Here is a 24,973-nt window from a genome sequence, read left to right on the forward strand (position 1 = left end):
TGCATGTGGGTTGGGTACTGGTTTTTTTCTGTTTGTTTGGGGTTTCTTTGTTTGCTTGAGTTTTTTCAGTTGGGCTTTAGCACTGAATTTCCCTGGAGATACCACTAATTCTAGTTCTGTTGGTGTGGTAAAAGGAAGTCTTGTGCTGTAGTCTCAAGGTGGAAAGGACAAGCTTGTTCTGATGTGCTTTGAGTAAGTACTCTGCAGTTTGGTTTTAGAGAGACCTTATCTTCTGCTCCCCTGGGGTTTTGAGTAGACACTAGAAACACAGGCAAAAATTCAAAAGACAATGGAGCAAGTGACATGTTGGGTATTAGCAGAGTAGGAAACCAACAGTGATGACAAAGTGCTGTAAAAACAAAGTGAGTTGTGATCAATGGGTGGCCAGAGCAACCTAAAAGAAGAGTAAAGGAGGTGTCATACAAAGCCAAAGGTATCGTGTGATATATCATGGTAGGGGACACTGGGCACTTAAAATGATCAGTTTATTTTACATACTGAAACTCCAGTATATAAAAATATTAGCTTGTATGCCTGGAAAAGCAACATAATCAAACAAACCACCCAAATATTCTTCTCCTACTCTGCATACTCATAAATATGAGGGAAGAAGTAGTTCATCAAACATTTAACTAAAGACCTGGAATTCTGGGCAGTGAACTCTGGGCTCCTCATCAAGAGGAAGTCCTCTCCAGCAGAGAACTCACCTGCCCCCAACTCTGCCAAAAAAAAAAAAAAAAAAAAAAAAAAAAAAGCAATCAGCCATTCTGAAACACAAAACCCCGCTCCATTAGAGATTGCTAATAATCAATTAATAAAATGAATACTCAGCATCCTGCTGTGCAAAAGCCCTCGACTAGAAAAGACAAGCTGAACAGACCTGACAGCTTCTGCTGCCAAGAGGAGGCAGTGTCCCCCTCCCCACCTCCACCTCCCCCGCCTCCCCCGCTACAGCTCTCCTGTTCCTTTGACCTTTGTTAGCAAGCTGAGTTAACCTTGGGGAATATTAACCCAGTTAGGAAAAAAAAAAAAAAAAAAAAAAAAAAAGCTTTTAACACGTTAGAGCTCTGAAAGGCCAACCCTTCAGTGACCACGATACCAGCCTGAGGAAGGGAGGGAAGAACTGGGGGAAAGAGGGTGGGAATGCACCGTTCACTGCCCGGCTCGGCCCCCTCCGAGAAGAAAAGGTGTTAACAGGGGTAATCAGCGAGCTGCTGGCTGCTGCCCAGATCTTCAAGACTGTAACTAAGCAGAGAGCCATTCGGTTTAATGGAGCTGAACTAAATCCCATCCCCACCCCCCTGCCAGATCTGGTAATGTTTAGTAGTGCACCAAGAAAGCTGGGCCCTCATAAAGAGTTTTAAACCTCTCTGGCAGAGGAGCACACTCAGAATGTTTGTTACCTGTTGCTGTGTCCTTCTGTTTTTAATGCCTGACTTGATGTAATTAATATCTTAGACCATATAGACAACATCAATTTACAGAGGAACCAACCTATGTATTTTACGTCATCTCCCTTTCTTCTTATCTGTAACCATTGTGCAAGACATTTGGATTAATCCGAAATGACATCCAGCATATTTGTAAGCTAAAAATAAATAACTTTTTGAAACACAGATTGTTAGCAATACTAATAACTGTGTAAGTTTGGTCTTGAAAGAGGAAGTCAACATCATCAGTACAGGAGTATATATCCTCCAAATGGCTTTAAAAAAAAAAAACAAACATGAATTTCTGAAGTAGAGAACTGCTCAGGTTATTCTCTATGAGAGAACTGATTTTAAAGGATCTCTCCTAATGGCCATGATGTCAAGTGACAGTTTGGAGGGCCATTTCTCTCCATTTTGGTGAGGAAACTTAAAAGGGAAACTTTTCAACTGACTCAAATCTAAAATACCTCTAAGCTCTGAAGTCTACTGATGGAGCTACTGCAAAGGAAAGACAAGGACATGCCACACAGGTGGACATGTTTGCAAACCACAGAAGGTGACCATGCAGTTTGGTTGTTACTTGGAAAGGTTATATATTTTTACTTTAGTTTAAATTTGAGGTCCAGTTCCTGCAACCGAATCCATACTGAAAAATTACTGAAAAATATATCATTGATTCCTTTTGGGGGGGGCAAAAGTAAAAGTTGCCTGACATAAAAGTTCAGCTGAAAAGCCTATGCTAAAGTTTAGAGATGTTTCAGCCAATACTCCTAATGATTTTGTATTAAGGGCACAGAAGAGACATGGTTCTCTTTGAATAAATACAGAGAGATGGAAAAAATACGATACTGGCTTCTTGGGGCACGTGATGTAATTCCTTGATATGCATTTGGAAATATCAACAAGCCCCAAACACTTCTCATGCCAAACTTGTGTGCTTTGCCTTACCTGTAATCTCTTTTCAGAGATGTTAAGTGTGGCACGCAGCAATATTGTAGCTAATTTGGAGCTGTTATTAATAGTCAGTGGAATTTCTTCTAACAACTGTGTACTTTTCCACTCCATAGCCTGAAGCTTTGGGATATAAGTGGAATTTTTTTGCAGTGGAGCTCAGTTTTGAAAGAGAAAGACCACACTCATCTGTTAATCAGATTTACAAGTCACTACAGCATCTACAAATAAATCAACAATTTGCAGTAATTTTTCAGACTGCTGCTTTATTAAATGACCCTAAAAGGCAAAGGAAGTAATTTCCCTGGGATGGGTATTTTACAAGCAGCCTTTATCACCTCCTGACCTGCCCTGCTCAGGGAAGTACCGTGGCTTCTTACTTGCATATAACAACACCCTGCAATGCAGGGTAATGACGACTGACGTGGAAGTTCAAAAAAAGGCACGGCCCCCCCACCCCAGCACACTTAGACTATTACAGCACCAGCAAAACCTGGGAGGGGTCCCCCCAGAAGAGCTGCGGCAGCTCCGCCCCCGGGGGCCACCTTACACCGGGAAGCCGCGGGGCCGTCCCGGGGCTCCCTTTGCTTCCCTTCCTTTCCCTCGTTTGTTCAGCAAACGTCCGTGGGGGGAGGAGGAAGAGGGCGGGAGCAAGGGGGAGCCCCGATACTCGCGTCCGGGCAGGGCACACCGGTCCTCCCCCTCTCTCATCGCCGGGGGGGCTCTTGGGCGCCGTCCCCACCCCCGGGCTGGACCCGCGGTGTCTCTCCGGTGCGGGCAGGGCCCTCCTCCCCCTCGGCGGCGGGAGGAAGGGGCCGGGCGACGCATCCACCTGGTGGCACCTGCCCCTTCCCCGCCGCTCCCCCCGCCGGGTGACTCCTCCCCGCTCGCAGCGACTGCTCCCGGCTCGGTGCGCCGCATCCCGTCCCGTCCCGCCTCGGCTCGGCTCCGTTCCGGCAGGCTCAGTCCCAGGTAACCGCAGCGCTTCCCACCGCCCAGCCCGGCCCCTTCGCCCCTCACAGATTCTACTCTGAGAGTAGCAGAGTTACCTCCGGGCCCGGGCAGCTCCCGGTTGGCACTGGCTCCACGGGGACCCGTCCCGGCCGCTCCGAGTTGCGGCTCCGACTTTTGAGTTTAATTAAAGAACTTTGTTTTGGGAGTGGGGGCGAAGGAACCCCGGAGGTATCTGAATATCCCCGTCCCGCGGAGGTAGGGGGCTGCGTCCCCGTCGAGGCGGGTGGGGGTCGGTGCGGTGGCCAGCACTGAAAGCCCCCCGGGCCCTCCCGGGGCTGGAGGCGGTGTCTGGCGAGAGAGAGGAGGGGAAGCTCCGGCTGAATAAAATCGAGGGGACACGTAAGCTCCCCCCTTTCGTCGGTGATTCCCTCTGCTGTGCCCCGTTGCTCCCTCTCTGCAGTCGGTTTCTCCACCGGTGGGTGCAGCAGCACGAAAAAGTTGAGCTTCGGCGCGGAAAGATGGGTAGGGCAAAGATGGGAGGTGAATTAATTAGCACAGGAGAGGTGAATGGGTGTCGCCGAGCGAATAACGCGATCTGACAAAGTGTAGGAGCCGAGGTGCGGAGGTGCTCGATGTATGCCAAGGCTGTTCCATCTCCTGCTTGTCGAGGTGGAGGTTGTCCATTCCTTGCCGCTGTGATGAAGGGAGAGGAGGAGACACTTGTTTCAAGGTCAGAGAACGAGTAGCCAGTCATATGGAGAATAAACTTGACCAGCATCTTGTTGTGGGGCCTCTGTGTTCTGTGTTAAAGCCACGACTGCTGCTGTTTTTTGGAGAAGAGCTATTTTCTGTTTACAGTGGTCACAACTTGTGGTTTTGGAAGCGTAACTTTGTTCATAGTGCGTCTTCTTGTGGGAGCCATATTGAAATTTCTTGGCCTAAGCTTTAAATGCCGAAAGCCACCCCACTCTGCACCTCCACACAGGTGGCTTCACTGATGATGATACCTTACTTGGACCTCGAATTTCACTTCAGGTTTCTGGGTGGGTGGGTGTTGGTGAATTTAAGAAAGCGTTCTCACATCATGCCTTTGTCCTAAGTAGCCTTGTTTGTCCTGAGTAAATTGACACAAATGCTTTTAGATCTTTAGAAAGAGCCAAAGGAAGCAGTTCCACCTCTGCAGGATGGTTTACATCTACAAAGGCAGTGTTAGCTGGGGGAGGAAATGGACACTGTGTGTGGCATAGATCAATTAAACTTGGAAGTGATTGCTGTTGTGGCTGTTACCTGCAGGTATTCATATAAATGTGGGCCAAGGTAAATTTTGATGTCGAAGTAGGATTTGACAAGTAGTCTCCTTTCATTCTTAAACTTAAAAGTTACACTGGTACATAGGAAAGTCAGCCTAGAGCAAATCTATCATGGTAGTCTAGCCTAAAATTTAAGTTAGTTGAAAGTGTGTTTCTGGATGTTGGTGGCAAAATGAAGTGAAACTGTATTCTAGGAATATTTCTCTTGAACGTGTTACTCCTGGAAATACAGGCTCTTCCTTCTGTGTCAATCAAGGGTCTGTCCACACTGAGTAGTTCCAGTATAATGATGGTGGGCTCAGTGTGTCCATGCCACTGGATCAGTACTTCGCCCATGTCCTTGATACGTGGACCCCTAAACCTGTCTCTGTCAATACAGTCTTCCCTGTGGAGTGATATCAAACCTCCTGCCAGCAAGCTTGCTTTTCTTTCTTATCTACTGTCGACCCCTTGGAAATGGTTTACAGCTCATTGGGATCTGTGGGTCACAGGCTGAAAACAGCTGACCTGGACAAGCATCTAAAGAAAGCTGATTTGTTAACATTGTGAGTTTTTTATTTTTCTGCTGAGTGTGGGTACCTGCTGGTATCAGTACTGTATACCATATGGTGTATATTCATACAGTATTCATTTGCAACTCAAATATGGTAAACAAAGGTTTTTTCCTTGCCAGAGACTTTCACTGGCGTAGACAGAAACTTGGATTTTACTTCCAGAAGATGAGACTATTTGCTTCTGCCATGGAAGAAAAGGGGTAGAGGTAGAACTGGAAATGCAACATAGAGGAAGAAAGTATCCAAATTCCAGGCTGGCTGTTGCTGCATCCTCTAACAACACCGTGATCTGTGCAGAAGTGCTATGGGCAGTGACTGCCTTGGCAGTTGTTGTCGACCAATAGGTCCATCTTCTGCCGTGCCAGCAAACCTGGTTCTTCTGGGTTGTTGGACCTTTCTGTTTCAGAAATGGCTTTCTTTTTAGGGTCTTCTGCCATTGTCAACTCAGCTAGACATTGTGATTTATGTGTGTATGTATGTGATTTACCTGTGACAGGCAGAGAAGACAAATAGATGATTATTTGTAAAATACAGCAAATGAGCTCAGAGCTTTTTAGTGCTGTGGGTTTTTTCTAATATGGAAGAAATATTAATCTTGGTTTCCTAGTCTGGGAATACTGTTGTGGACTTTATTTGAGTTGCTGATAGTGCTGATCAAGAGCCACTTTTTTGATGCTTGTTGATAAGTAGTTCTGCAGTTTAATAATTTTTTTTAGTAGTTAATCTAGAATAGCTTCAAAGCTAATGCCTAGGAGATTGAAGAATGTCAGGGCTCTATTTGTGGTCACCTTTCATATAAATATTTACATAGTCTCACATAGTTCTCTGCACAATGTGTAATGTTACTGCACAGGCATGCTGAGTAGAGCTTACCTCTACTTGAGAAGGTTGGCTGAAAGGCCAGAACATCAGAAGAACCTGATTTTTATGATTTGATGTATTCAGTTGTTTTGTTGATTTGTCTTTGGCCCTTTCTGGAGGAGAATTTTTATCCTGTGGAGTAAATTACATTGACTTTTTAAAAAAAATCATTACAGTCAGAATTTCCAGTACTACTTCCTGATGAAATCTTGTTGATAAAATAAGATAAAAATTGTTATTTAGTTCCTTTTCATTTTTACATATAACAGATTTTTTTTTTTAACATTTTTTTTTAACCTTTCTATGCTTCATTTGTTTTTCATGGTAATTTTTAGTGCTGCTTGTTGAACAAGAATCTTGGCCATTTTTGTTTTCTCTTGTCTGGGTAGCAGAGGCCTGAATCCCCCGGTGTGTGAGAACACAATGTAAATGAATCTGAAATCACGTATTTGCCTGTTTTTTCTCTTCTTGTATTTTTTTATTGCCCCTTCTCCTATTCCTTCCACCTTCATATCATGGTCATATTGTCTTTAGGTTCCACTACCAAAACTTCTAGGTAGTCATAAAACAGCTGGGAATAAAGAAACCCTAAAAGCATACTTCCTTTCTAGTGACATCAAGAAAAGCCGTAATTCGTTGGCTTGTCCTTTTTCAAAGTAGAGCTTTGCACTGAAATTACTCATTTGCTGTCTTAATGACTTTTGCCACTTTGTTAATTTTCATGTGCTGTATTTCTTTATCTGAATAAAGGGAACTGTGATGCTGTTAGTCAGTGCTGATGCAGCATGTTTGGATGATGTTTTGCTTCCTCCTTTTAGAAGCTAAGCTTGACTTCATAAATTTGGCTTTTAACTGTTCTGTCTTCTCCCGTTTTCCTTGTTTGCATATGGTTGCTTTTGCATAGGTCCTGTTTGTTTGTGGGTTTCTTTGCTTGTTTTTTCCAGTTGTTAATACCTTTCATGGGGCTTAGCAAATGGTTAACAATGTTTGCGTTTCAGGAAATAGCATGAAATATGTTTTGAAGTAATACGTAAATGCAGGAAGTGTATTGTTGCCAATATAATTGGTTTCATTAGTCAGGATGAATACAGAACGTTGTATTAGGGTATCTGGAGGTAATTATGCCATCTCATTGACTTAGGTGTCCAGACATGGGAACAGCATATGGTAATCTCTATCAAAAAGCTTGTGGAAGATAATATAAATAGCAGTACTTGTGGAACTCTGTGCTTCCAAAACATGGTATTGGTCTTGATTAACAATTACAGTATATTGTGTACTAAGGAAGTCCCATTATTGTTTCTTGCATGAAGAACTAGGGTGGAAACCAACAAGTCTGGTTTCATTAATAAAACAGTGGTTAAACCTTTAGCGTTTCTTTGCCTTTTGCTCCTTCTGTCATCTTTTGGGATGTGGGCTCCTGGCTCATAAAGGGCACACACCTCATGTTGCTGTAAGGAAGCAAAAGCAGAAACTCACATTTGTCCAGCAGTAGTGAGGTGAGCGGTTTAGGAGGATGTTGGGGTGAGGGCCTCTTACCACTGTGCAGCATGACCCTGTGCTTGGTGCTTTCCCAGTCTGGGGGACAGTCACTGTGGAAGGGAGGACAGGCTTTTGCTGGACTAATGGTCTATATTCTATATTCTATATTCAGAGTCTATATTCATTTAAATAGTATGCTCTCAAATAAAGTACAGACCAACTCTACCACAACTTCTCTTTAAATACAGAGAATTGATTTGTGGAATACAAAGAAAAATTAAAAAAAAAAACCAAACAAAAAACCCCCAACCATTGGATTAGATTTGTTTTTAGTTAATATTTGCAAATTTTTTTTGTTTGTTTGTGGGTGGGTTTTTTCCATTCTGACAACTTCTCTTGAAAAAAATATCTTTGTAATCTTTAATATGACCCACAACAGAAGTTCAATTATAGCACTCCTAAGATATGTGTGAGAGGAAGCCAAAATATTTCAAGTAATAGCTGTGAGAAAGTACTTTTCACGGAATTTGTCAGTGTGCTATGTCAGAAGTGGCTGTACGTTTTAGACTCCTATTATTGTCTGTCATTAGAAACAGTAGTGTTATTTCTTTCAGAACTATGAAACAAAAGCATGCTCTGTTTTGGACCTTCTGTGTTGCAGGGTGCCCAAATGCTGTTTCTTGCCTTCATCCATGCTGGAATAAACAAAAGTTTTTGAAATTCAAGGGCTTGACTACATATGAATGATGGGTCCCTTCCATTATTTGGGCATACTTTTTCCAAACCTAGAAGGTTTAGTAAGATGACTGGGCTCCCTGAACCCTCTCTCTTACACCTTCAGGGCGCTGCAGGGGTGAGCACACACAGAGTGAAGTATCTGTACACTTCACCAACTCACTTTAAAAGGAGTTGTGAGATTTGTTTCTTCAGTGCCATTATAGCTCAGCATATTTCAGGAGGAATGACTGTCAGTCAGGGATGGTTGTCTGTTCCCACTCAACTCTTCTCTACCACAGTGGGCTTTTGATACTTTTATGTGGGATCTATTTGAATCTGTTTGATATGTGAGGTGAGTTAGAGGACAAAGTATTGAGATAAGACAAACCAGTCTCTTCTGGCTCTATAGTTGATGGGATGGGGGGTGTTTGTCAGGTCAGTTTGTTTCTCTGTGACCCATCTTCCTTATCTGTGAAGTTTATGCAGTACCTTGGGTGTATTTGTGAAACATTTTGAAGTGTGTCAATGATGCTTGTTTAAGAAAACGAGATTATATTGTTATTGGGTGCTACACAAAAAATTTTGCCTTAAATGTTTGCAAACTAGTGAGAAGCCAGTGGTTTTCATCTAATCTGTTTTTAATATACTGGCAAGTGTGTATGCATAATACCATGGAAATCTTCATGAACCCATGGCTTCCCTGTGTTTTGTGGTGTGGTAACAAAAGCCTATTATTAAAATCTGGACGGGAAATACATTAACAAGGACTACATTGAGAATGTTAGTTGAAAGTAAGCACAAAACAAGAGATTTTTCCCCTCAGCTAATTTTAAAAACATTAAGAACAACAACCACAAAAAAAACTTAGAGTGAGAAAGGCTGTCATCTACCAATTTGCAAAGCCTTTCAAATGGTAATGTAAAAAGTATTTGGGGTTTTTTGGGGTCATTGTACCTATTGGCCTACCTCAGAATCACCACCTAGTATTCTTCTGTCTGCTGTCACTAAACTTACTTAATCCTTTTCCCCCTCCCTTCTTTTCACAGAACAAGGAACAAAAATACCTTCCTGTGACTGGTTACTTGTTCTTTCAAGCCTGCTCAGAGCTTCACTTCCCAACTCTGCTGTGAAGAGCTGGGTGAGAATGGATGCGACATAAGGCAGAAGTCCAGAAGCCTTAGTCACCAATCTGATGGATTTACTGTAAGTAGGAGTAAGACTTGTTTTTCACCTGTCTGCCATGCAAATAAGAGTTCAATAGTGCAAAAAAAAATTTGTTTTGTTTTTTTTGCTAGTGCTAATACGCAAATACCAGAATCAGCCTCCCTAAACTGTCATGAATTATTGGCATGCTTGAGGTACCAAGCTGCTGTTGAAATCTGCAGTGCAGTTTTGGTGAGATGACTCCTTGGTACACAGGTTCTAATACATAACCTTAAACTTTGGGCTGTGAATTATGCTTTGTCTTCATAGTCGTGGCTTTCAACAGGGGTCATGCAGTATGCCTGTGTGCAGGGTACTGCTCTGCAAGCTGGAGAGGGGTATTTCTCAGGGCATGGCTGAAACAATTCCTAGGCTCTTTTCATGTAGAGTATGAAAGGATTCAGTAGATTAAATTATTTATTAAAATGATTGCTTGTGGAGGTGTGCAAGTGCCTATTTTAGAACCACAGCAGCAAACATTTTGTGTTTCTTGTGTCTTTGCTAATCTGTGGTTTTACTTAATGTTAATGTTTAACTTTAAAATAAACTCCTAGGTGCTTGAAACATTGGAGGTAGCTCCTCTCTTTTACTCTGGTTGAAAAACTGTCATATTGGTATGGCATATTGCTTCCCTGATGTGTTTTTTTTTCCCCTGGTTTTGATGTGGCTACAGCACACGACAAAGAAAACAAGTGTAACATGGAAGAGTGAAAAAGATGTGGCTTGTAGGGCTGCTAGTTTGGCATTATTAAATGAGTTAGTTGTATTTGAATTTCCTGATGCTTTGCTCATGTTCTCATTTCTGTGTCATAAACCTCAGAGCGATACATGAGTAAGTGTTGAGAGAGGCAGGAGGACCTGAACTTGGTACTGACACCGTGTGGGTTGTTGCCAGGATATTCTTTAACTCTCATTCTGTCAGTGAGAGTGAGCACTAACTTAATCTTCTCGGTTTGTGTGGCGCTCGTGTTAATGAATAGTTGCCACTGTATAATCCTCAAGGTTGTGTTGAAAAGCTATTGAGATCCGATTTCATGCTGCACCTTAATTTGTACCCTCTCTTGAAATGCTTCTGGTTTTTTTGGCTGGTTTGTTTTTTTTTTTAACCACATTTGGCTTTTTTCCAAAAGAAAAAAATGCCAAGAAAGGTGGACAAAACTTCTGGTTGTGATTACTTTCTATTTTTCTGTTGTTTTTTTTTTAATGTAGTTTCACACTTTACATCCAAACACTTGAATTGTTTTGGTACTGCTGACAAAGGAAAGATGGCCTCTGCTGTAGTAAGTAAACAAAATATTCCTCTCTGATTTTTTTTTTTTTTTTTTTTTAATAATCTTTATTTCTTTACACGTAGCAGTCTACTGAGTGATTTCTTAGTAAACAAATCTTATAAAATGTGGGGTATTTGCTGTGCTTTCCTTTCTGCAAAGAGGAAAAATATGCTGTCAGGCAGTTATAAGAGGCTTGACTTAAGTAGTATTTCAAGTACTGAGGTACACCTGGGAGAGATTTATGCTTTCAAAACTTATTTTGGAGGGATAGATGGGGCTGGCTTCTAACTAGTTCTCAAAGCTCTTCCAGGGTAAGTATTCCACAGCCTGTTGTAGGGCAGTGCATTTCAGAAATAGCTTAGGTGTAACTGGTGGTGTCATAGAGCAAAATGGGACAGTAAATGTTCATCCTGGACAATTGCACGTACAAAGGTTGTTGCTTGTCTGAATTTTTTTTTTTTTTTTTTTTTTTAAACTGTCCTTGCTAGTTATTTCTACCCTGTCAGAGGTTCCCATGCAATGGTTTGTGTGGCCAGCTGGAGGGCTGGGCACAAAATTCTTTCTTAGGGTGAGTTACTTTGGATCAGGAAACTGATCCATTCATATGCCTTCCAGCCTTGCTCTCTGTTACTTCTACTGTTCAGAATGCAAGGTATTGGGCATGTACTGTAAATCTTTCTCCATGTCAGTTGGAGTCTCCAGTATGTGTATGTATTCATGGTGAATTTCTGCAGTGGTAAAATTAATTGGCAAGGTTCTGAATGAAAATGGCACCTGAAACTTACTTTGTCTTCTTGGCAGTCTTGCCTTTTGTTTTTAATTTTTCTCCTGTTCCTTTCCCTTAACATTATCATTTAGGGTTCACGGCCATACTATGAAAATCAGGGCTTTCAGCCTGAAAACATCTATTCTGCCAGGCAGCCAGTAGGTGCTAACCCATATCCACAGTACTTCTCAACCAATGCTCCTCCATCAGTGCCAAACTATGTCCCAAGGGTTGCTACCTATCAGTCAACTAGGCCAGTGGCATCTTCATCTGAGGGAGCATGTGCATCAAGTAAGTTCTGTAGGGATTTCTTATAATTTTAGACTTAATGTCTTGCAAAGTACAAAACAAATAAAAGTGATTTGCCTTTCTAGCTCCTCTGTTGAAGGAGCTACCTCTAGGTGAATGAAGAAGTAATAGCTGGCTGGGATGTCATTTTAATTGGACAAGAACGTGGGTGATTTGAGGAAGGGTGGTGGAATGGAGAAAAGTCTGGCAAATAATTTTTTTTTTAATGTCAAAGAAATAGTGTTGGTGGCTGGAAATTACCTTATTTTTTAACTAAATTTTTTTTTCTCTTCTTTTTTTTTATTTCAGGTGTAAGGAAAATCATAATAATTATGCTAACCATTTTACTAGTAGTTTGTTGTGCAATTGCAGCTTTCTTCGTCTGGTATTTTGGTAAGATTTCTTTTGTGTTCTGAAAGAAAAGATATATTAAACTTTTAAAGTTAGAAATACACTCTCTGACCTTCCAAGTAAGGAAAGGAAGGTCTTTGTTAACAATCTCCTAAGAGATAAACTAATGTTGCTACATGATGGCTCAGTTTCAGTTGTTTTTCTTCTTTCTTTTTAATACACAATACTGCATTGCATTCCTTTCCCCTCATCAAGTAAGTAAGTTTTTGATACTAAGTGATGTCATCAGCCTTTTGATTCTTCAGAAGCAGATTACTCAGGGGACTTTTCTGGAAATGTCTAATCCATCTAGCAGAATATGGTGCAGTGTGACTGTAGAGAGCAGTACCTTTTAGTAAAGAGTAGTTTGACCTCTTGCAAGGGTTTTTGCACTGAGCTGTCATGTGGCTGTGTGTGGGTAAAACATTCTGTGGTGTGTTTCACTAGGGCAGTCACTGCTCTTCAGTGAAGGGAAACTGTGTTCTAAATTCTATCTTTGTTGAAGTAAGGAGGGAGATTGCAGTTAAGGCCTACAAAATTAGTTCAAAGAGTAAAAATGGCCAAGATGCACTTTTTTTATTTTTTTTTTTCCCTAAAATGGAATTTCTCTTGGACCAGAAGTAGTTCATGCCCATCTGTTTGTTTCTGTGAGGCTTTTGCTTTCAAAATGTCTTAATGTTTTGTGAGCCCAGCCTGTCTCACCAATGTAAGCTGTACCACTGGTGATACATTTGCCTTGGAAGTCATCCCCAGCCTGGGTGACTGAGCTCCAAAGCTGGACTAGAGCAATTCTGTTTGGCTTATGTGAAGTTTGTCATACTGTCATAACTTCCCTTTCAATGAAAGCCACTTTTCAAATGGAACTCAAAATAACTTGCTGTGTTTTTAGGACCCTCTCCTTTCTGTTCTGCACATCAGAAGAAGGGAAGAGAGAAGGGAGTTAATTTAAAAACTAATAGAATGCCAGTTTGTGTTCTTAGTTTTGTTTTGTTTTTTTTTTACTCATTTTTGATTTATACCTAGTGAATGTAATCTTATTTTAAATAGCAGCAAAAGCAAAAGTATGTAACTAGAGTAATTGTTTTTTTCCTCCTTTACTGTTTATAAGTGTTATGCTTTGTCAGTGAAAAGCTGACTCCTTGTAGACAATTTAATGGTGTTTGCTTATTCAGGGGAGGTGTGGACAAATCCAATCAGCTGCACCAGTGACTTAATCTGACACCCAATGTAAAGGACAGAGCAGTAAATCTGCTGCTGTGTCAGCTGAGGTCTCTTCCCATCTCCGAGTCTAAGCCCTCTTTCTCATGTTTTGCCCTACTGAAGTGGAGTACTCTTTAAGGAGGAAGCTGGCTAAGCTGTATTCCTTTCTCCCAGCAGTAGAGAATCGTTGTCTTGGCTCCTTAATAGAGTGTGGATCTTCAGGAGTGTGCATACCACCCTCACAGTGGTGCGATGGGGTCAGCAACTGCCCCAACGGGGAGGATGAAACCCGGTGTGGTGAGTACTGGTGGCAGTCATGGGGGGGGAATCCTCAGCCAACGACAAGAGTTTTGGAGCAAATTGCTTTGTCCGAAGCTTGTCTAAGTTACAGTAAGGCCTAGGTTACAGTAAAGCCCAGGTGGTGTGTCTAAAATGGATGTTTAAGCACTTCGAAGCCTGTCTCTGGATATTTGGTTTGTTTCCAGCCTGGTTGAAAAGCTGAAGCAAAAAGACTGCCTCAGGGGCTTGAGCTGGCTTCTCATTGAGTTGGGGTTTTTCATATGCTTGTTTTGAATGTTACCATTTCATCTGAATGGGGTTTATGCAAATTGGGATGTAACATTGTCTCTGGAGTGAACAATCATCCTTGACTTCCTAGCAGAACTTCAGGAGATAACATGAATCGGGTGGTTTTCAGTCAGGCTGGTCTTTTTTTCACCTCTTTTGTACTCTTCATTCTCCCAGTAATGCTTCAACTACTTCATAAATCCTTTGTGTAAGAAAGCCTGGTCTGATTAGAGTTTTCCAGCTGAAAAGATGCTAAGGGAAGATTTAGTTCAGAGCTGAAGGTTCAAGGTGGAAACACCATTTTTGTCCATTCCAGAGGTGTGGCATCCTCTTTCTAACACTTGTGTTGTGCCATTGCCATTCTGAAAGAATCCAGCCATGCTCTTAGTCTCTGTCTTTGAATTTTTATTCTGCACATATCTCATGCAGGGTTAGCACTTACTGGCATATGCTATAAAGCTGTTCCTCTCCATTTAGCTGAATAATGGGATTTTTGAGAATCTTGTTCAATCTATTTTTTTTTCACTTGAACTGTTTTATATTAAATTCTTGGGCAAGTAAATACACGAAGGGGCATGGAATGTCAGAGTTAATTGCTCATTGTTACACTCCTGCTCTACAAGCACTTCTCTGAAGAAATTTGGTGTATTAAGATACAAGATATTTCACAATAGATCATATTTTCTTTATATAAAATATACTATATGTTAATAAACATATGGTTGTACAGATAAAAAATAAGATTGGCTCTTGCAGTCTTTTATAGTGGTAGAATGTGAAAGAGTTTTTCAGCATAAAAGATAAAATGTAAAGATGAACAGTATCTTGTACACTTGCATTTTTAAACTGGTAGTGCTTTTAAACTGCCTTTCCACAAAGAAGTAATTGTGATATTTCTGTCTTCTTGGTATTTACTGAAAAATACTTGGTATTTGAGTAAAAGGCAGCAATAAATTAACATGAGCAAATATTATGGGTAACAATACTTTTAAGTAGGGAAAGAGCAGTATTATAGTGTGTGGTGTTCTTTGTTTCTCTTTATTTTTTCCTTCTTCCCTTTCTGACAGTTAGACTTTTTGGACCAAACTTTATCCTGGAAGTTTATTCACCCGTCAGCAAAACCTGGTATCCTGTTTGTCAAGATGGCTGGAATGATGATTATGGGAAGACAGCCTGTACAGACATGGGCTACAGTGTGTAAGTCTAACTTGCATCAGCCTTTGCACATACAAATAGAAGTTATTTTCCCTCTTGTTGTTTTTAACACTGCATATCTGAAATGAAAAGCAATTGTGTGAATCCAGGTGGGTCTGATTTTAATGATGGTGGCTGCTGCAGAATCAAAATGAAATATTGCTTCAGCAAGTAACAGGGCCAGGCACACAGGCAGGAGCAACTCAGTGGGGTCACTTGTATCCAATACATTCACTTCCATTCAGATCACTGTAATTGCTCAGTAACATCCAATCTGACTTAACCTGTCATCATTACACAGAAAGCCTTGATCTTCTGAGGACACACCACCAGGCCATGTGGAAGATGGCCATATACATTTGGGGGCCTGAGTGCTGCCCATGTTTTCTTCATGTAATGTTGTACCCTAAATTCTTCTGTGGTTGAAATACATGATGCTGGCTCGCTTGACATGGTTGGCAAATACTGTCTTCTGTTGTGTGTTAAGTAGTGAATTTGTTGCCCAGGCAGGCAGAAGTTGCTTGTGCCCACTCTGTCCTGACACTCTGAATTCAGATTTCTTAACCAGCAGTGGCCCCCCAGTAGCTCCAACTCCTTTTAGACAGCCCAGCAGCAATTACAAAGAGCTGCTCCTCAGCTAGAAAGCCTGACAGAACAGCAGCACTTTCTGCCCCTCTGATTGTCCCACAGAAGCATGGCTCTCATGACTTACTGGACCTAAACTTTGCTCTGCTGTGTAAATACACTGGCAAAGGCATCTCTTCATCTTGACCTGTTTAATGACGCTGAACATTTCTATATATATATTAGATAAAAATATTATTTCAGTCTCCTAGCTGTTTGATGTGCAACGGAGCTTGACAGATGTTTAAAGAATTTGAGTCTCTGGCACTGTACTACATGACCGGGGCTCTGTGTTTAATTAAAAAAAAATATTCTTGTTAGAAGCTCTAACTTGGAATGGTTTATTATTACTTGTTTGAAAACTGAAACTAGTGGGTTTCATAATGGACTTTCTGTTTTGCAGAAATACATATTTCTATAGTCAAGGAGTAGAACCTGAAGGCAGCTTTAAAACCTACATGAAGCTGAACACAAGTGCTGGGAATATAGACTTGTACAAAAAGCTTTATAGCAGGTATTTTTGTATAATACAGACTTTTTTTTAATCTTTTCCTGGCCTTTTTAGCTCTTGTAAGAGGTGTAGCTTCTGCCTGTAGCATAATGCATGCATATCTTTCAGTGGGGATTGCTGGAGGGAAAGACTTTGTTTTTTATCTGCAGCAACTGCTCTCCCTTCTGTTTGAAACCACAGCTGTCATTTTTCTATCCTCCCTCTTCTCTTTTTTAAAAGAGAAGATGTCCCATCCTGCTCCCTCTATGATGTCTGGAAGGTTTCCATGCCAAAGGTACTTTTATGAGGCTCTTTGACAATAAGCAGGAGTTTCTGTGGTGACAGTAGCTCTAGCTGTAACACATTCACAGCAGCTGTTATTTTTTTTTTTCAGTCACATGGATACACAGCATGCAAAATGGACCTTTCACTGTGAAAGTGTATTTTTTATTCTCATTAAACAACTCTAGTGTCTGGTTTCTAAACCTGTGGACTGCTGTGCCTGCAAAGTTCCTGTAGCTCCCTTATTAAGATTCTTCTACAACTACTTCATAAATCAGTTCACCTTTTTCTCATGCTGTTCTTCATCGTGCTCCTCAATAGGCTGACAGACCTTTTCTACAACTGCTGCCTTCCTCTTGACAGTTTTGGTGAATACAAGAAGTGGTGGAAGACAGGTGGTTGCTGGTAGGGTAGCTGGACAGAGTGAAGAAAGGAGGAAAAACCTCAGCAGGAAGATGAGAGTGAAGGCAGGGCATGTAGCTGGGAAGGGTAGGAAGCAGCTGGAGGGTGAGCTTTGTCCTTCACCGTTTGCTTCACCTTGTACCTAAACTCCTGTTTGTGTTTTTATTTCTCTTGCAGTGATTCCTGTGCATCGGGAAATGTGGTTTCTCTGCGTTGTATAGGTCAGTGACTTTCTCAGACTGCTGCTTTGAAATGCTCTGTCCGGGGAATCCTTTTGAATCTGCAGAAATAATTGCCATCTTTCTGTGGGCAGATGATGTAACTCTAGTTCCCAAGTTTCAAACAGTGCAGTTTAAGGAGCAAGGTGGGAGAGAAGACAAGGCATTGACTTTTGTCTTTGCTGCCACCTGTTCCTTTAAATGACTTGTTTGTGGTGAAGCTCTGTAGCCCTCACCCAGCAGGCATGGTGGGACATCTGTGGCTCAACTTGGCCATCAGTGGGTGGTTTAATCCTGATGGTGATGGCTGTCATGAGGCAGCTTCTGGCTGTTGTTTAGTTGCACAACATGAAGGTGTTTGTGTGGCTTGCCACAGGTGCTTGAATACCACACTCAGAGGTGTAATGAACCACCGGTTTGTGGGGAATTGAGGGTGGCAGCAGCTACCAATTATTCACCTTGATGTCTGCAGTGTGAAAAGGGGCCTGGGCTATGGGAGGTTTGGGATCTTGGCACCAAGGGCAGGGGCCTGAGCTGCAGCATCTTGGATGGCAGCAGTGCAGAGGTCAGGCTTGATCCTCCCTCCCTTCACCTAATAAAGCCTGAACTGCAGAAGACATCTTTCCAGGCCTGCTTGTTCTTTGACTAACACTTCTTTCTATGTAACTGACTCCTTAGATTGTGGCCTGTCCACTAAAAGCGTGAACATAATGAACAGAATTGTGGGTGGCAATGGGGCAGTGCTGGGGCAGTGGCCGTGGCAGGTCAGCCTCCACGTGCAGGGCACCCACGTCTGCGGGGGCTCCATCATCACCCACGAGTGGATTGTGACAGCAGCACACTGCGTGGAAGGGTGAGTCTTCTTCCTCCTCCCTTTTCTCATCTGCTGAATGGCAATTTTTCTTGCTTCAGGCCGAAAGTCACAAATTTACTTAAGTAGTCCCGCAACTTTCAGCTGAATTAAATACCATTGCTTCCCTTCACCCATCCCTTGCATGCAGGTGCTATGTACAGTATTTTGTCTATGTAGCAGTATGATTTTCAGATATTGTGGGAAAATATGTTCTGAAGGAGGCAGGCTGCAGATCTTTCTACTTAACAACAGGAAGAAAATCTTCTTTCCCTTGTTAAAAGTAGAAATTAAATTGGGTGTTGGGACAGATACTCTATTTAAGGGGTAAACTCAAGGCATCAAACTTAATGACCGAGAATACGATGTTTTTTTGAATATGTTGAATCATACTGTGAGGAAAAAACAAAAAGGGGAAAAAATAAAAAGGGGAAAAAGTAATAAAACCCCCAAAACCTCAAGGTTCACACAGCTGTAGATAGGATAAATTTAAGGTTGCCTGCATCATTATTTCCTCTTCATGTCCCACAGAGCAGTGAAGTCCAAGTCACTATTAAATGTAGATTTATAACCATCCAAGGAGCACTTTGCGTTGGTACAGACAAGGAAAATAGCTGATATTTTGTCCATTTTTAACCTATCAAGGATAGTTGAGGGTGTTGTGGTACCTTCTGTATGGTGGCAGAATATGTTTAAAAGCTAGCTGGCTGTTGGAGGGAAAACCCACGAAGGAAAACCATTTTAATTGTTGGTTGGCTGGATCACAGTTTGAGGCAAAGTGAAAGAAAAAAGGCTTTGTCCTTAACCTTAAGAAAGGAATGCAAGTGTTTATTTTGATGTGGTGATCTTATCCCCTTATCCCTTGCTTCCTCCTTATTTGACCTCTGTAGTATGCAAAAGCATCAGGAATGGCAACCAAGCTGTACCTGACACAAAACTGGTTTTCACTTTTTTTTAGTTTTGGTTTTTTTTTTGAGTAGGGATGACTTGCATTACTGCCTTGGCAGTTCTTTCTCATGGAGGGAGTTTTAACACTTCTGGGAAGTTTTCTGTTGAGCATTTCTAAACTGATGGAGCAGAAGAGACTGCTTAAATTACAACTCGAGAGTTCACTTAGCATTTAAAAAAACTAAACAAACAAAACACTAAAACTTAAAACCAAGCGAAAACAAACAAAAAAAAAAAAGCAAACTACCAAAACCTGGCATTTTAAAGATGGTGAAATTCATTTTCTGGATGATGTTCTTGCTAATTCCAGTTTCTGCTGCCTTGTGTGCTTTGGACAGTACACGTGAGTGATACCACTGACATGTGAGACCCCAGAAATAACTGCTTGATCCCTCAGCCATGGAAATCAAAAGACTTCAGTGTTGCAGTCTTGGACTATAATTTGCTGTGCTGAGTGACTAAGGGGATAGGCAGTGATACTTAACCCATTTCAAAGATTTTTTTTTTGTATGTTTGTGAAATTAAGAGTCAAGTTTTCCCGCAGGTATATGTCTTGCAATCTTGTTTACCTGTTCTTCAGAAGTGGTGTCCAAATGCATTTGCATTCATGGTCACACATGCATTTGACTACTCTTTCTGAAGACAATATTTTGAAGATCATAATCTGTGCCTTGTAACCTGAATACCACCCATGGCAGTGAAGCAAACCTTACGATCTTTCTTCTTCCCGTAGACGATTTTCTGACCCACACAGCTGGAGGGTTTATGCTGGAATTCTGAATCAGAATGAGATGCTATTAAGAAATGGATACAGAGTGCAACAGATCATTTCCCATCCAGATTATGATACAGATTCTAAAGACAATGATGTTGCCCTTATGAAGTTAGAGACACAATTGAGTTTTAATGGTATGTATTCTACTCTTCTTAATGCAAAAATCTATTGGCAATGAGTTAATCTCTTAAAGCTTATGAGCTTCAGAAAGAAATCCTTATAGATACTTATGGAAAGAACACAAAATGTGGGTATAGCTTAGAGACAGAAATGGGGTAGAGAGAGAAGGAGAGGGCACAGCCTCTGATTTCCTAAGTAGGATTTTTAAAAATCTAGTACATGGGAAGGGAGTTTGGGCTCATCTCAATAATGTACTTTTACCCCTGAATGCTGCATTGTTCTAAAGTATTGCCACTCATATGTGCAAGCTCAAGGTGTAGTGGTTTACACCTTAAACCAAGTTACAGTCAAATAATTGGGAAAAAACCCTCAAAACTAAATATTACAAGAAGTTCCTTTCTTAAAAGTAGTTGTAGGTTGTTTGTAAGCAAGCAGTAAAAACAGAGGACAAACATTTATTTAAACTTGAACTGCTTTCTGTGTATCAGGTCCTTTGTATTTCAGTGCGTCAGTTACTAGAAGTAACCTGGAGGAGCTCTGCTGCTGCTGAAAGCAGGGAGGTTGTCTTTTTACCAGGTTTTTGTGTTTCACTCTTCTTCTATATATCCATTGAATCCTGCTTGCATTGTGTTTATTTATAGCAGGGTTTTGCAGAGAGGTTGCCTGTAGTTTTTCTTATTTGTCTTCTGCTGATCAGGAGAGATGGTGTTATTTGTTCTAATTAGCCTGATGAATTGAGCTGAAACCTTTAACTGTGCTTTTTCTTCACTTTGAGGAGAAGATTAGGTAGCCACCTGGGAAAAGGCAGCTGGCAAACTTTCTGCTGTTGCCTACATTGCACAGTATGGCTTAGATGAAAGGAAGGTAAAGCAGTAAGAAAATGCATGATGTAGTATGTGTTTAAGGGGTGGATATGCTGACATGTTTTATGTGCATTTACTTTGAATTATATCTGGACATCTGGGATTACAGATGTTACTGTCTTTATTTTGTAGATGCCATACGGCCGATTTGTCTGCCTAATCCAGGAATGATGTTCCAGCCTAATCAGCAGTGTTGGATATCTGGGTGGGGAGCAGAGTACTCTGGAGGTAAAGAGTGACTCTGGAATATTTTGGTCTTCCACATGAACCAGTCCTCTGTGGTCTCCAAATAACTGTTGCCTGGGCTGATTGGGCATTTTGAGCCAGAACTGTTGATACGTTTTTTTTTTCCACATATTTCACAGCCCTTAGGATTTACAAAGGGTATCCTGTCTCAAAACAATTTGTGTTATGTTGCATTTGGCAGACTGTAAAGGAGCCTCAGATCAGAACTGGCAACCATAAACACTCATGCTGAAAACAAATCTCCCTGCTAGCAGGGCCATCTCTACTGTAACAAGGGTACCTGTGTGCCAAGCCAGTTCTCTGTGGACATGGAAAAGGGCAGGACCCTGTCCTTTTCACCACTTGAAGCTAAAATAGCATGATGCAAGTAAAACTGTAAGAAGTGAAAAGGAAAGGGAGGAAAGGTTTCCTATCATAGAATCATAGAATGGTTTGGCTTGGAAGGTGCCTTTTAAAAGTCCTCTGGTCAAATGCCTCTGCAATAAGCAGGGACATCTCCAACTAGATCAGGTTGCTCAGAGCCCCATCTAACTTGGCCTTGAATGTTTTCAGGGATGGGGCTTTTAAAGCCAGCTTAAAGCCATTACCTCTTGTCCTGTCACTACACGACCTTGTAAAAAGTCCCACCCTGGCTTTGCTGTAAGCACCCTTCAGATACTGGAAAGCTACAACGAAGTCTCTCCAGAGTCTTCTCCAGGCTGAACTCTCAGCCTTTCTTCACAGTAGAGGTGTTCCACCCCTCTGACCACTTTTGTGTCCCTTTCAGTGTAAGAAGGTACTTAGTGGGGAGGAAGGTATTGGGGAAGCTGGACCATGAAGATGGGAACTGCTTGTAGCTTTTGCTGAATCATGGAACTGGGAAGACTCCTCTTTGCCTCTTGCAGACTTCATGTGCTTTTAGTAGCCCTGTAGATGAGGTGGTTGGTTTGGAACTGGAGTAGGCAGGTGGATGCTATGTTCTCTTGCTTTTACTGTACACTGGCAGCAAAGCTGGGTAAGTCATTGACAGATTGGAAGGGAGTTTTAATGTGACTGTTGTTTCTCTGGGATGGACCACGCACCTGAAGTGTCCATCCTAATGTTCCTACTAAGTTTATTACACCTTGAATAGTGCTGGCTGCTGGTGTTTGTAATAGCAACATAATCTGATGCTTGTTCTAATTTTTGTCTTTGTGTGTTCCAATTTTAGGCAAAACATCAAATAACTTGAATTATGCCATGGTGCCCTTAATAGAACGTTCTAGCTGTAATTCTGTCTATAGCTATAATGGCATGATTTTGCCTACAATGATCTGTGCTGGATATCTAGTGGGAGGAGTTGATTCCTGTCAGGTAATTACTCATAATTAACACCTAATTATTTTTGTGGTTTTACTAGTAGGCAGTGTGGGGTTTTTGGTGGGTATTTTTTGTTTGTTTTGTTTTAAATAATCTGTTGAACCAGTTCCTCTGAAAAAAAAAAGAAAAAAAACAAAAAGAGAGTAATGTTTTGGGTTGGCTTCTAGTTCCTTTTTTGATGCATCCCTTTAAAAGAGAGAGCTTTTGTTTCAACTTCTGAATGGCTGCCACAGTTCTGGCTAAATACCTGAGCACAGTGAGGCAGTCTTTTTTTTTTTTTTTTTTTTTTTTTTTTTTTTTAAGGATGTTGTGTTATCTGGTACTTGAAAATGAGTGATTTATTATGGCCATACTTTAGCATTATGGTTGTGCACAAGCAAGTCAGTAATGCCTCTTTCATTGAGTGCTTTGTTCAAGCAATTTTCATCCCTATTGCAGTCATCTTCTAATACTGTAATTGCTACAATATTTTGTTTAAGTAATTGCCTTGGAAAGGTGGTTAGCTTTTCTTTAAACTTATTCTGTAATCCTGAAATGAAATGGATTGTGTCTTCTCTGGAGACTAGGTACCTAGTAATAAACTTCTGTTTTATTATTTGCAGGGTGACAGTGGAGGTCCACTAGTAACCAACAAAAACTCCATATGGTGGCTGGTCGGAGATACCAGCTGGGGAACTGGCTGTGCTAGTCCCAATAGACCTGGAGTGTATGGGAATATGACTGTGTTTACAGACTGGATTTATAAAAATATGCAGGTAAAATATTTTGGTGTTTTAACTTTAAATGTTCCACATCCTGAAACTTGATTTTGTTTATAAAAATAAATAAATGTGGCATGGCCGCTACTGAAGCTATTCTGTTGAGAGGCAACCAAATAATTGAAAAGATTGTCAGCAGAACTTGAACCTTTGTTTTTTTGTTTTGTTTTTTAAACAGGCAAACAAATGACAATGCTCTCTGTCCTTGCTGATCGATATTTCTGAGAACAAGAAGAAATGAAGCCATGGGTGCCTGGGATATTTATTCACTTTGCAAATGATTTTTTTTTTCTCTTTAAATTCTCTTTTTAAAAATAATATGAAGGATTGCACACTCGGTTCTGTGCTGGCTACAGTGACTGATCTTAATCAGTGAAGGATTATCACAATGAGCACCTTTCTTCTTCTTGTGATGCCTGGCAGAAAAGTCATTCTGTCAACTGCTTGCTGAAATGTCTCCCTTTAGCTGAGTAACTTTCACTTGATAATAGGTTACAGGCTTATAATTGCAATTTTAATCACAACTTAATTTAAGATTTTCATAGCAGGATGCCGAAACAGTTGGTTTAGTAGTGTTTTAAAGTAAATGTTAACTAATGTGAACTGTTGAATCTCTGAGCTGCTGGTTGGCAATTAAATTAAAAAGCAATTAATGTTTTTTAGTAAATATGAAGGGAAGTTTTCATGCACTATGGTAGAAGCACAGGAAAAAAAATGCAACATCGTGACTGTCTATTCAGGTAGTTAAAAATCCTCAGGATCTCTACACAGCAGTCATCAGTCAGACTGTTCAAAGGAAGACTGGTCTGACTGTCTCAGTAATTCAAAGTGCTGTTCTGCCTTAAGCTGCTCGGAATCCAAAAAGGACAATCCAGATCCTGCCATCTCTTCTCTCCATGTGGGCTAGAGAGGGGGATGCTCCAGAGCTGTGGTGAGTTAGGTTTCAGGATGGCCAGATGCCTGGCTGTGCCCAGCAAGGTTGACTCTTGGACTCTGCCTGCTGCAAGGTTTTTTCAGTGAGGCTGTGGGTGTTTTATACAAAGAAACTCAAATCTGTGTTTCTGCCTAACCAGATGAACTACCTCATTTATTAAATTTGGCTTTTAATACCTTAGAGCTGTCCTTTATGAATCTGCATGTATGTTTTTAGCAAAATGTAATTAATACCAGAATGCCACTTCAACTAGGATTTTGAAAATAATTTATAATCATAGTACAGAGGATCAAAAAGCCATACCAAGTCACTTTTGTTAAGGAGGAAAAATCTTTTGAATAAAATGACTCTACTAGTCTTGTTTTCTCTTTTGGTACTGAAATGCAATTATCTTGCATGTAAACACCGCACCAAATAAATATTTTTTTTTACAAATAGTTTTCCTTAGTAGTGGTTGATACCTGTTTGCTTGTCTTTTTTTGGAAGTAGTTATTGAATTCAGTGTCTGAAGTTCTCTGAGAATCTGATTTTTAAAAAAGCAAACACAAAACATAACAAAAGAAAAAACAACACAGGAGAGTAACGCCACAGATTGCTGTAATTGCAATACTTCAAGTCAAAGGAACCCAGAGAAGGAGATCTGGCTATCCCAAGAATGTTGGATGCCTTTAGTGGCTGGGTCTGATGAAATCACTCTGACTTGTGAAACTGAATTAAACAAGAAAGTTTAGCCTAGAGGCAGGGGGTTGAAGGAGTTGCACCCTGTTTCCTTAGTGCATCTCTGTGCTGCCTGAAGCAATGAGTGCCTGCCTCTCTTCTCTAGGTGTGAGAGACAGAGTCCTCAATAGTACTGTGAGCGCTGTTATATTTTACATCAGCTTCCCTGAGAGGGAGAAAGGCAGCAAGCCACATGCTGAGACACCAAATGTTTAACATCCTGTGTGATTTAATCCTTTTTGGACATCCCAATCCTGCCATCTAGTGAAT

At 41.1% G+C, this 24,973-nt stretch overlaps 1 protein-coding gene across 2 annotated transcripts; it reads left to right on the top strand.

Annotated features, from left to right (window-relative positions):
* Positions 1–3,169: 3,169 nt before the first annotated feature.
* TMPRSS2 (transmembrane serine protease 2) lies at positions 3,170–24,343 on the top strand. 2 transcript variants are annotated; one of them, XM_071752487.1, is made up of 15 exons: positions 3,170–3,353; positions 9,306–9,462; positions 10,672–10,742; positions 11,592–11,790; positions 12,097–12,180; positions 13,555–13,674; positions 15,012–15,141; positions 16,166–16,276; positions 17,114–17,157; positions 17,833–18,007; positions 19,686–19,861; positions 20,843–20,938; positions 22,146–22,288; positions 22,897–23,049; positions 23,231–24,343. In XM_071752487.1, exons 3-15 carry the CDS (start codon positions 10,728–10,730, stop codon positions 23,240–23,242), a joined length of 1,458 nt encoding a protein of 485 aa, XP_071608588.1. In that variant the 5' UTR covers positions 3,170–3,353; positions 9,306–9,462; positions 10,672–10,727; the 3' UTR covers positions 23,243–24,343. The 2 variants fall into 2 exon arrangements, with proteins under 2 accessions (XP_071608588.1, XP_071608582.1); XM_071752481.1 differs by having other exon boundaries at positions 3,173–3,353; positions 13,552–13,674.
* The last annotated feature ends 630 nt before the right edge of the window (positions 24,344–24,973 follow it).

The sequence above is a fragment of the Heliangelus exortis genome, chromosome 1 (genome assembly GCF_036169615.1).
Source record: "Heliangelus exortis chromosome 1, bHelExo1.hap1, whole genome shotgun sequence".
Classification (NCBI taxonomy): Eukaryota; Metazoa; Chordata; class Aves; order Apodiformes; family Trochilidae; genus Heliangelus; species Heliangelus exortis.